Below are 12,482 nucleotides of genomic sequence, written 5' to 3' on the forward strand. Positions count from 1 at the left end.
CTTGGAAACCTGCTCTGCAGTGTTATAGAAACCACAGGACCATGTGTTGTCATGGAAACCACTCGTATTAGGGTTGCTTCAGAACTATTTTTAAATCCTCTGGCAATCATTGTAGCTCCTTAATGTGAGATCGGGCAGGCAAACGATTCCACTAGGCACCATGTATAGTATATAAACACACATATAAAGTTTCTCTATATATTTATATATGCTTTTTCTTTATGAAAAATATTTATTTATTTATTTATTTATTTATTTATGTTTATTGAGAGAGGTTCCCAAAGCATAGGCTGGCCTCAAATTTGAAATGCATCCAAGGACAACCTTGAACTCTTAAGCCACCTGCCAAGGGGTTACAGGTGTGCACCACCACACTGACTTTGAACTAATTAATCTATTTGAGACAGTCTTGTTATGTAACCATGATTGGCCTGGTACTTGGTCTGCAAGTCTGGCAAGCCTTGAACTTTCTGGGACCCACATGCTGAGAAAACAGGCGAGTGCTACTATTCCTGGCTTTATAAACACATCTTAATTTATTTACATTCACAATTTTCATCTTTATTTAATGTGTATAATTTTTTACCTCCATGTATATATGTGCACCCTGTGTATGCCTGGTAACCAAAGTGACCGGAAGAGTGAGTCAGAGTTTTTGGAGTTGGATTTACAGACAGTTGTAGAGATGGACCCTGGGTCCTACTTCAGAGCAGCCAGTGAGCTATAACCATTGGACTATAACTCTAGTCTGATAAACACTTTTTTTTTTTTTTTCATGAGAAAAGGTCTCACTATACAGCATTGGCTGGCCTGAACTCAGAGATCCACTTGCTCTGCTTCCTAAGTGCTGGGATTAAATGTGTGAGCCATCAGATCTGGCCATAAACACATTTTAATTTTTTTCTCTTAAATGTGGTTACAAGTTAAGTATTTTGGATTTTATCATGTCTCTCTCTCTGTGTATATGTAATTCTGATCTGTTTTCACTTATTTAAAATATTTGTAGATCTCATTTTAAAAATTATTTATTTATTTTGATTTTTTGAAAGGGGTTTTCTGTGTATCCCTGGCTGTCCTGGAACTCACTCTGTAGACCAGGCTGGCCCCAAACCCACAGAGATCCACCTTCCTCTACCTCTGGAGTGCTGGGATTAAAGGCTTGTGTCACCACTGCTTGGCAAATGTCTTTCTCTTACATACTGCAACCACATAGAATGACAAGTGAAGCCAAAATTTTGGGCTGGCGAGATGGCTCACTGGGGAAAGTGTTTGCGGCACGAGCCTGTAAGCTGAGTGCAATCCAACAGATTCCAGCAAGCTGTCGTCAGACATATTTGCCTTGGCACATATGCATGCACACTCTTTTTTTTTTTTTTTTCTTTTTTGGTTTTTCGAGACAGGGTTTCTCTGTGTAGTCCTGGCTGTCCTGGAACTCACTCTGTAGACCAGGCTGGCCTCAAACTCAGAAATTCGCCTGCCTCTGCCTCCCAAGCACACTCTTACACACACACAGCATGCACACATACTAAGTGAGATCACTTTGAAATACAGAGATTTAGAAATGTGACTTTCTCTAATTCCACATTTCATTGAAACAGCATAATTCAAACATATCATTTTCGGTTTTGTGTGTTTGGGAGTGGGCTTTGCTTGCCTTGTGTGCTTGTGGTAGCCAGGGGTCTTCTCCAATTGCTCTCCACTTTATTTATTTAGAGATCGGGTTTCACTGTGTAGCCAAGATGGGCCTAGAACTTGATATGTAGACCAGGCTGGCCCCAAACTCAGAGATCCTCCTGTCTCTGTCTCCTGAGTGCTGGGATTACAGGTATGTGCCATCACTGCCCAACTCACCATGAATTTTTGTGGCAGGGTCTCTCACTGGTCTGGATCTTGCTGTTTCTGGCGGATTGGCTGATCAGGGGGCACCTACTCTTCTTCCTGTCTCTGCCTCCAGCACTGGGATTAAAGGCCCCTAATGCCACACTTCACTTCTTTCATGAGTGCTGGGGATTTGAACTCAAGAAATCATGCTTGCACAGTAAGTACTTTATCCATTGAGCCACCATCTTCCCAGCCCTCCACTTTCATTTTTCACGACAGTCTTCCAAACATTCTTAGTCTGCTGGAAAAAAATCTCAGTTTCTGGGCTACAGAAGCTACAGAAGTTTCTTTTCTTTCTTTCTTTTCTTTTCTTTCTCTCTTTCTTTCTTTCTCTCTCTTCTTTCTTTCTTTCTTTCTTTCTTTCTTTCTTTCCTTCTTCTTTCTTTTTTTTGTAGTTATTTGTGATATGGTTGGTTAAATTCAGCCACAACCCTAGTCACAGGAAATTTTATCTAAGCCACCTCAACTTTAGTGAATGTTGTAAGGCAAATCGTTTTCTTTCTTTCTTCTTTTGTTAGCTTCTTTTTTTCTTCAGCAGTCCTGGGATTGACTCCAGGAGCTCAAAAGTGTTTTGCCACTTAAGTGACCAGAGGTTTAAATGTCCTTATTTATTTATTTTATATGTGTGGGTATTTTGTCTACATGTATGTCTGTGCACCACATATATATAGTGCTCAAAGAAGCCAGAAGAGGGCATTGGATTCCCACAGCTGTAGTTAGTTATAGTTGTGAATTGCCATGGGGGCACTGGGAACCAAACTCAGGTACTCTGGAAGTCTTCAGTGCTAACCACTGAGTTATCTTTCCAGCCCCGATTACTTTCGTCATCGTCGTCGTGGTGGTCATCATCATCATCATCAAAACAACAACAAATTATAAAAGTTGCCAGACATAGTGGCACAAGCCTTTAATTCTAGCATGCAGGAAGTAGAGGCAGGTTGGTTTCTGTAAGTTCCAGGGCAACCTATCTACAGACAAAGTTCCAGGCCAGCCAGGGCTGCACAATAGGACCCTTCCTGCCTTGGGGGTGAGAATGGGATATATATGTGCGTGTATATAAATTTAAAGAGAAAGAAGTAGTCTGTGGTGGAAAAGTAGCTCTGGAGGGATGCAGAATGTGGATTTTTTGCCCAATGGACACCTGAGCAATCACGGCAGTCACATCTTTTGTCTGTCTTCCATATTAGGTCTGATTGCAGAGCCCACAGCAGGCCAGGATGATGCTTAGCAACCAGTGGACTGTTGCCATGGAGATCGCAGGGGATGCGGATCTGAGGACCTTGTGCAGGAAGCAAGTGCGCATGAGCGATCTTCAATACCAGCTAGCTAGCTCGGTGTAGCTGGGGGGATCAAGGCTGTGTGACCTGTGCTGACAGGGAGCTGGGGCTGGGCTTAGGCATGGAGTCCTGACCTCTTTGAGGTCAGAGCCTGCACTTGGAAAAGCAGTTGCGCTCCAGGCTCCTGTCCTTGGCCTGGGTAAACTGTCAGAAGTTGGGGAGGCCAGAACATCACTGTGAACCTGTGGAGTGCCAGGCTCCAGAAACCGGCGGGCGAGGGCTGATTGCACCGTATTCAGACACGTGAGCAACAGGGGCCCAGGCTGAGAAGGATGACTCTGGGGGATGGGGTGTGGGTGTGGCGTTTTGTAAGGCCAAGGCAGCGGAAGAGTCAGGGGAGACCTGTGTGCCTGTCCATCTTCCAGGGAATCTGACCTCACTGTCTTGTCACCTTGCAGGATTCATATTTGGGGACCACCTTAACTCCACCTCCTCCCTCATAGACTCTGTTCCACGCTTAGGTATAGAGCAGGAAAATGTCGGAGCCCGTGGCCATGAACCTACTGGAGGATTGGTGCAGGGGCATGGGACTGGACATCCACAGGTCCCTGTTGGTCACTGGTATCCCTGAGCACTGTAGCCACGCAGAAATTGAGGAGACCTTGAATGGGGTCCTCTTGCCACTGGGCACATACCGTGTGCTCAACAAAATTTTTTTGAGGCAAGAGAATGTGAAGGCTGCTCTAGTTGAGGTTAGCGAGGGTGTGAATCTGAGCTCTATACCCCGGGAGTTCCCAGGGAGGGGCGGTGTCTGGAGAGTAGTCTGCAGGGACCCCACCCAGGACGATGAATTTTTTAAAAATCTGAACGAATTTCTGGATGCTGAAGGACGCACTTGGGAGGATGTGGTGCGCCTCTTGCGGCTTAACCCCAACCCACAACTCCCGAATTCAAATCAGCCTCCACCGAACTGGGCTGAAGCTTTAGGGTTGCTCCTGGGCACCGTAGTACAGGTCATCTTCTACATGGATGCTGCAGTCCGTCATCGGGAGGAAGAAGCGAGGGCCCAGGAGGCTGCTGAGGCCGAGTTGATGGCGACTTGGGCTTCCACTGCGAGGAAAGTAAAGAAGGAACCTGGGCTGGGCTTAGAAGTGGGTTCAGCTTTCAAGATGGAAGACCAAAACTATTGGAAGAACACAGAGGACCATGGTGACCCTCCAAAACCTCTAGTTCGCAGGGCTGGAGGTAAGATTCGCTCCAGGAGAAGGAAGCAGAAAAAAAATCCTAAGCAAGAACCAATATGCTGGAGAAAACCCCAAGGCAGCAATTACAACAGCAATTACAATAAGGATAATTTGGAAGCTGGTGAAGCTATGCCTGCCCAAAGCTTAGACATCCCAGAGTCTGTCAAGAGCAACAAAAAACCCTTTGTGAAGCAGGAGACAGTTTGGAAGAAGAAAAGAGTCTGGAGGGATCCCAACGATCTTCCTCGGAGTGCACTGCCCACAGCTGACAGCCCCGGGAATCTAGAGGATTCAGATCAAGATGGTGGACCCGAGAACCCCCCAAAGAAGAAAGCTATGACATGGGCCTCTAACAAGATCCCTGCCCTCGCAAGGAAAAAGAAGAAGATGAGCTTGGGGGCTCTCTCATATGTCCTGGTTGATTCTGAAGCCACCAAGAACAAAACAGCGATTCTGAAGAAAGGGCTTGGTTCTAGAAGGACCATGCCGGTTCCTCAGGGGACCCAACCTGATGATGCCTCTGCTTCAACATCCAGGGCTCAGAAGACCAAGCTGGGAGGCTTTCCTCATGTCTCCAAAGGTGAATGCATATAGAGATGACTTGGTTAGTTAAGATGAGGGTTCAGTGGAGGTGCAGAGAGGTCCAGGAAGACTTCAGGGTATTGGGGGTGGGGATGAAAAAAACTCTCCTAGGTGAGAGGATTAGCGAGTATGAGCCTGGGCCTCCCTTCTAGAGCCCTTGCTAGGCAATACTGAGGTCAATGGCGATCCATGACCATCTGATCTATTTCCCTCCATAACAATGTAACAGTTTTGGCTTAGGACTTTGTAATCCCAACACTTGGGAGGCGAAGCAGAGGGATAAGAGTTTGAATTCTGTAGTCTGTTAGGGTGTAGGGCCCTAAGACTAATGTTTCCCGGGCCTGGCTGGGTGGGGGTTGGGTTGGCCACCATCCTCGACTCAGGAGATTCCCAGGCAGTAAATATCTAATTATGGTTTTCCCTGTTTCCCTTGGTGTGTTCTGATCTATCCATAGATTCCAGGAAGCTATGATTTGGGGATCTCTGTACCCAAAGAGGTGGAAGAGTGTCAAGGAAGAAGGATCAAGTTGGAAGTGAACTTTTTCTTTGTGGTTCAATGAAACCTGACTGTGGACTATTGGGGGCCTGGTGTGTGTGTGTGTGGGTCTGACCCACACAGGCAAATGTGAGGCCTTAGGTGGGGGATACGGCTTGGGGGAGACTCCTTCTGTGTCTTTTCCTGAGTTGTAGCTTCATTTCATCTCTGCACATCCTCAGAGGTAGGCAAGGTAATAAGTAGCTTTGGAGAATCTTAGAAGGTTCTTTCCCTTTACCCACAAGGGGGCTCATGGTATTGGGCACCGGCATTCAGCCTTTGTTCTTCTCTACCCCCTGTTTTCCTTCTGGAGGCACAGCCTGCCTTCTTGGCCTGCGGTCCAGCAGGGCACGTAGACATTGTGTCCCTTGCACTGTACGCATTTGGTAAGTCGGACCTGGCTCTTTGAAGCTTGTTGTGTGCTGTGTTCTTCAGTTCACCCTCCAGCAGCCTAAATGGAAATTGAGGTCCCAAGAGTTAGTTCTGGAAAAAACAAACATCTGCATGCCCTTGAATCCTCCAGTTTTCATTGTCTTTAAAGAAAACTAGGGGCAGGGAAGATGGTTCAGTGCATAATAGGGCTTGCAATGCAAGCATAAGGACCTGAGTTCTAATCCCCAGGACTCATGTAAACATCTGACTGTGCCTGTAACACCAGCATCAATGTGGTGCAGGCAAGTAGACCCCCAAGAGCTTGCTGGCCAGCCAGCCTATCTGAAATAGTGAGCTTCTGGACTGGGGAATCCCCTAGTGAGGGCAGGGGGTGTGGCTCAGTGGTAGAGCCCCTGTCCTGAATTCCCCAATAAGGGGCTGCATGCATGGCTCAGTGGTAGGGCCTCTGCCTAGAATCCCCCACTGAGGGGCTGGGGGTGTGGCTCAGTGGTAGAGCCCCTGCCTAGCATATGCAAGGCCTTGGGTTTCATCTTCAGAACCAATAAAAAACAGTGGAATAAAAATGGCACTTTAGTTCCCAAATGAGGCGATACTCTCTCTAGAAGCCTGTGGGGAAAGAAGAGGCTGGCAGAGAGAATTCAGTTTTTAGCTCTAATTCTGATGACCTCTACAAGATCCTCTGTCTTTGAGGCTTAAATCAGCTGCTCACATTATAGCCAGAAGAAGAAAAATCTGTCTCTTTTTAAAAGTTACTTAAAAATGAGCTGATTTCTGCCCTCTGAATTTAGTACCACTAAATCTGTCCTTGCTGCCATGTCTCATTCTATGTGCCTGTGAGAGAGGATGGTGTCTCCCCCATCTGTGGTTTCTAAGCTACATTCTGAGGACTCTTTTTTCATGTTTAAAAGCACGAAAGAGAGGCTTCAGAGATGGCTGAGTGGGAAAGGGGGTTTGCCACCAAGCCTGAGTCCCTGGGTTCAATCCCCAGCACCCACTTCATGGAAAGAAAGAGGTAACTCCTGAAAGTTTCTCTCTGATCCCACATTTATTCCATGTCACAAACATACCCCCACATAAATAAATATAACTAAAAATTATGTAAAGAAGCAAGGGTGTTGGTGTGTGGCTGTAATCCCAGCAATGGGAGCCTGAGGCAGGAGAATTGCTCTGAACTCAAGGCCAGCTTGGGCTACAGAGTAAGATCCTGTCTCAAAATAAATAAGTAAATTAAAAAAAATTTTTTTTAAGTGTAGAAAAACAAGAACTCAACTGTGTTGTAATCCAAAATACCGCTGTATTCCCTTGTGTGTATAGGATAACTGTAACTAGTCATTGCACTGTGCTTTGTGTACAATTGTGTTTTCCTGTGTGTATGTGTGTGTTCTTCTGTGCATATGTGCATGTGTGTATATGTGTGTGTTCATCTGTGCATATGTGCATGTGTGTGTATGTGTGTTTATCTGTGCATATGTGCATGTGTGTGTATGTGTGTTCATCTGTGCATATGTGCATGTGTGTGTATGTGTGTTCATATGTGCATGTGTGTGTATGTGTGTGTTCATCTGTGCATATGTGCATGTGTGTGTATGTGGAGGCAGAGGATTGATTACCTTGAGTATCACTGCTTGGCCGGCCTTTTTATGAGACAGGAGTCTCTCACTAGCTTGAAACTGGCTAGTAGGCTAGGCTGGGCAGGGACCCGCAGGGCTCTCCTGTCTGCCTCCCCAACACTGTGGCTACAAGCCTGAGCTACCATGTTCTTTTCACCCAGGTTTTGGGGGATCAAACTCAAATCCCCATTCTTGCAACATGCTTTCCTAACTGGGCTGTCTTTGCCACCCCCTAATTAAATTTCTTGTAAATGTGGATTTTGAGGAGAAAGGTCAGAAGGAGGTGGAAGGGATCCCTGCATGTCCTGTAACAAAACCTAAGTGAGCGTGCATCTGTGTGTCTGATCTCCTGTTCAGCTGTGACTGACTCAGGGTCAATTGCTAATCTGGGCTAACTTGGTATACCATGAGGTTTCTGGCCTAGATTTCCAGCCCTTGCAAGATTTCATGACCAAACCCCCTCCCCCTTCAGTTTTCTTGATCCAAGAACTCTGTCAGTGAGTCAACCAGCAGAGACTCAAGCAGCAGACATGTTTCCTGTGGTAATCCTGGAGACTCAGTTATATCCTTGTTGAAGCTTCACTGGATGTACATGTGTGAGTGTAAAATAAAGCCGTGTAAGGGAAGTCCGTGTGCTGTCTTATTTGTGGAGGGTTTGTGAAGAACACAAACCCTCAGAGGAAGATTTCCCTGCTGAGCCATAAGAGGCATGACTGTTGTGAATTTCCCAGCAGAGAAGCCATTTGCTCTTAGCTGTGGCCTGTATCTCTGCCCCCAGTGACCTTACAGTTTCTACAGTGGGTAATAAATGATGTTGAATGATATGAAGGTACTAGGTTTGTTGTTGTTAACTTATGTTTTGGTATGAGGGACTGAACCTAGGGCCTCATGCTTAGTAGATAATCACCCCACTGCTGAGCCACACCCCCAGCCCCTCACTGGGAGATTCTAGGCAGGGGCTCTACCACTGAGCTACATAACCAGCCCTCTTTTTAAGTTTTATTTTCGAGCTAGATTTCAGTGTACTCAGTATAGCTTTGGCTGGCTTTGAACTTGTGGCCTTCCTGCTTCAATCTTCCAAGGAGATGGAATTACAGACTTACACCATCAGACCTGGCTGATGCCAGTTTATTCAAAAGGTATCTGGAAAGCGAGGACTTTTTCTTCCCTCTCACCTTGGTAAAGGCAGAGGTTTTTAAAAAGTCTTATTGGGAGTGCCCTGGCGTGTGTGGGCACACATGCCTATGCACTCTGTGGTGGTCTGGGGACAGCTTTGTGGGACTGTTTTGTCTTTCCTCCTTTACATGGGTTTCAGGGATCTAAAGCAGGTTGCCTAGCTTTTGAGGCAAGCACCTTTAACCTGCTGAGCCATTTTACCTGCTCTAAGACAGAAGCTTTTCTTGGACAGGAGGTGTGTGTGTGTGTGTGTGTGTGTGTGTGTGTGTAGAAACAAGAGTCTCACTATGTAGGCCAGGCTATCACAGAAATCTGCTTGCTTCTGCCTCCCAAGTGCTGGGATTAAAGGTATGTGACACCACCACCTGGCACATTTGTGTAGCCAAGGCTACACAAAGAAATCCTCACTCAGAACCTCTTCCCCCCTAAAACCCACAGATAAGTTGGGCCCATGAAATGGCTCAGTGGTTAAAGGCACTTGCTGCCAAGCCTGAAGACCTGAGTTCAATTCCTGGGACCCACATAATGGAAGGAGAGACCTGATTCCCCCAGGCTGACCACTGAACTCCACTAGCAAGTTGGGGTGTGCACACTTTCCATGTCTCTTTCACACACAAAATAAATAGGTAAAATGCAATAAAATATTAGAATAAAAAAAATTACCACCCAGGCCCAGATCCAGGGCTTTGAGTTGGCCCACCCCAACGTCTACCCCATTTATGAACTGCTGGAGCACGTGAAGAAGACCACCCTACAGATCCAAAGCTGCAACAGGATATCCGAGAGGAGTCCTGGTGAGGATCCAGTATTGATACTAGTGTAGCAGAAGCTGGAGGCCTCAAACAGACCAATGACTCATTGCAATGAACATTTGCAAGTAAAGATGTGTGGACAAAAAGGTATACTGTGTGATACACTGTGACACACTACAGCTTCTTGTAGTGGGTTGGCTCCATGCTGCTTGTATTCTAATGCTAATTCTGGTTCCTCAAGACCTGGTTGCCCCAGAGAGGAGAGACCCAAGTGACCCTATGTGACCCTGCCCCCAAATTATTCCTGATTGGTAAATAAAAATGCTGACTGGCAATAGCTGGGCAGAAGAGGCATAGGTGAGGCTTAGGATTCCTAGGCTAGAGGTCAGAGGAGGAGGAGGAGGAGGAGGAGGAGGAGGAAGAGAGAGAGAAAGAGAGAAAAAGAAGAAGGAGGAGGAGGAGGAGAGAGAAGAAGAAGAAGGAGGAGGAGGAGAGAGGAGAGAAGAAGAAGGAGGAGGAGGAGGAGGAAGAGGAGAGAGAGAGAAGAAGGAGGAGGAGGAGGAGGAAGAAGAGGAGAGAGAAGAGAGAGAAGAAGGAGGAGGAGGGAGAGAGAGAGAGAGAGAGAGAGAGAGAGAGAGAGAGAGAGAGAGAGAGAAGTGTGAATGGGGGAGAAGCCCATGACAATGTGGCCTTGTAGGCTGGCCAGTTGGAGTTACAAGCAGCCCACATGAAACATAGTAAGCAACAACTCGGGGTTATCGGTAGGAAAGCAGATTCTAACGGCACGGAGGGTGGGAATCTGCTCAGCTCCTGTGCTGTTTAAGGCTTATTGTAAATATAAAGGTTGTGTGTGTCTTTTATTCAGGAACTATATGGTCAAAGGTGGGATTAAAACATTTCAACAACAGCTTCCACAGTGAGATGTGTGTGTTAAGTTTCTCAAGACAGGGTTTCTCTGTGTGGCTCTGGCTGTTCTGGAACTCACTCTTGTAGACCAGGTTGGCCTCGAACTCACAGAGTTCCACCTGCCTCTGCCTACAGAGTGCTGGGATTACAGGTTTGTGCCCAGCTGTCACTTGTCTTTTAAAAATATCAGCCCCCCCCCCCCCACACACACAGGGCAGAACTAGAGAGATGGTTCAGTGTTTAAGAGCATTGACTCCTCTTGCAGAGGCCCTGAGTTCAATTTCCATCAACCACATGGTGGCTCACAACCATCTGTAATGGGATCTGATGCCCTCTTCTGGTGTGTCTGAAGATAGTAACAGTGTACTCATATAAACAAAGTAAACAAAGAAATCTTTTTAAAAAATCACCTGGAGCTGGAAAAATGGCTCAATAGTTAAAAGCACTGGTTACTCTTCCAGAGGAACTGGTCTGGTTCCTGCCCCCTTCATCCCCTGCCCCCATTGTAACTTAAAGCCATCTGTAACTCCAGTTTCAGGGTATCTGATGCCTTCTTCTGGCCTTCAAAGGCACTGTGTACATGTGGTATATAGACATATATGCAGAAAAAACACTCATGCATGAATAAAAATTAAAAACATTCCCATATTAAACATACACACAAGGGGGGTGCAAGCTGCGATCAGGATGTAAAGTGAATAAATTAATTAAAACACACACACACACACATGAAAATGGAAAAGTCACAGGACCACACACCTGTGTTATATGTGAGAGCCACACCTCCCTTTTGTGCCTTGAATTAAGTCTGCTGCAGATCTTGCAAGAAGTCATTTCCTGTCACCCACTTGGAGTATTATTTGCGTTTTAAAATTAACATTAGTCTCATTCAGTTAGGACAGGTTTGTCTTCCAAGGTCAGTTTTGAACACTCCAGCTTGGGGCTGTATCTGTTCTAGTAAAGCCTGAAAAGCCAAGGAGCTGCAAGGTCGATGGAGCAAGTCATGTGCGAGTGTCAGAGACTGTGGGAATGTTCTAGAACAATGGCAAATGTGTAACCAGTGTTGGCAATTATAGATCATTTCCATGCTCCTGGAGAGTTTGGGATGTTTTTCTTCTGCTTTGATCTTCTGTAAGAAGCATGAGTACTTACAGAATGTTCCAGATTAAGTCTGAAGCAAAACATCTCCTACCATTACTTTCTTAAGACTCTGTGTGTCTTAACAGAGGCTTCATCTATTCAACAGGGAAAAATAGAGGGGAGAAATCTGAAATGACCAGAAAGGAAAGAGGCATGGGAGGGGCTCATGAGGCCCACCCCTAGCTGAAGAGATATTGGCTGTTAATGGTTGCTGGGGAGGGGGCTCATTTTCTTGAGTGGTACGGCCACTGGTAAATATTGAAGTGGGTTATGAACTGATGCTGCATTAATTAGTCTCATTCTATTAATTAGTCTCATCAACAGAAAAAAATTAAGGATGAATTTAGATGGAGGCTCAAGGACAATTTATCAGAGTAGAAAGAAAAACACCCTAAGGCAGGCAAGCTGGAAGTCTTATACCTGCCCTGAGCAGGACAAAGGAGATATTGGCAGCACTGGAGGCTAGTCACACAGTGGCTTGTAGCCACTTTGCAGGGAGGGGAACTTTAAGAAAAAGAGGAAGTGGGCTGGAGAGATGGCTCAGCCGTTAAAGGCTAGGCTCACAACCAAAAAATAAGAAAAAGAGGAAGTAAGCCCAAAGCACCACAGAGTGAGTTTGTTTGTTTATTTATTTATTTATTTGTTTGTTTAGAGACAGGGTCTCACTATGTAGGCCAGGCTTAAAATACAAAAGTAACAATAGCAAAAAGCAAAAAATGAGTAAAGCCCAAGGCCCATCAAAATATAGCTTGTTAAATAAGCAGGAGCCTCATTACAGGGGATGGTACCCCCCCCCCCGTATCCCCTGGGCTAGAGCCTCATTACAGGGGATGGTACCCCCCCCCCCGCACCCCCCTGGGCTGGAGATGTGGCCTAGCCATGAGGAGCACTGGCTGCTTTTCTACAGAACTTGGGTTCAATTTCAGCATCTGAATCTACAACTACAGTTTTACACTTCTGGCAAAAACACCCATACAAATAAAATA

The 12,482-nt window shown here is 46.0% G+C and overlaps 1 protein-coding gene across 3 annotated transcripts; it reads left to right on the forward strand.

Moving 5' to 3' along the window:
- Window positions 1-1,667: 1,667 nt before the first annotated feature.
- On the forward strand, window positions 1,668-9,811 carry Pnma8a (PNMA family member 8A). Of its 3 annotated transcripts, XM_076927380.1 has the most exons (4): window positions 1,669-2,038; window positions 3,069-3,461; window positions 3,617-4,982; window positions 5,440-9,811. In XM_076927380.1, the coding sequence occupies exons 3-4, from the start codon at window positions 3,695-3,697 to the stop codon at window positions 5,454-5,456; spliced, it is 1,305 nt and encodes a 434-aa protein (XP_076783495.1). In that variant the 5' UTR covers window positions 1,669-2,038; window positions 3,069-3,461; window positions 3,617-3,694; the 3' UTR covers window positions 5,457-9,811. The 3 variants fall into 3 exon arrangements, with proteins under 3 accessions (XP_076783494.1, XP_076783496.1, XP_076783495.1); XM_076927379.1 differs by having other exon boundaries at window positions 1,668-2,038; window positions 3,069-4,982; XM_076927381.1 differs by lacking the exon at window positions 3,069-3,461 and having other exon boundaries at window positions 1,668-2,038.
- Window positions 9,812-12,482: the final 2,671 nt, after the last annotated feature.

The sequence above is a fragment of the Arvicanthis niloticus genome, chromosome 29, assembly GCF_011762505.2.
Source record: "Arvicanthis niloticus isolate mArvNil1 chromosome 29, mArvNil1.pat.X, whole genome shotgun sequence".
NCBI lineage: Eukaryota > Metazoa > Chordata > Mammalia > Rodentia > Muridae > Arvicanthis > Arvicanthis niloticus.

Coding starts and splice junctions, on each gene's coding strand:
- Pnma8a (XM_076927379.1), top strand. CDS start 3,695: ATGTCGGAGCCCGTGGCCATGAACCTACTGGAGGATTGGTGCAGGGGC.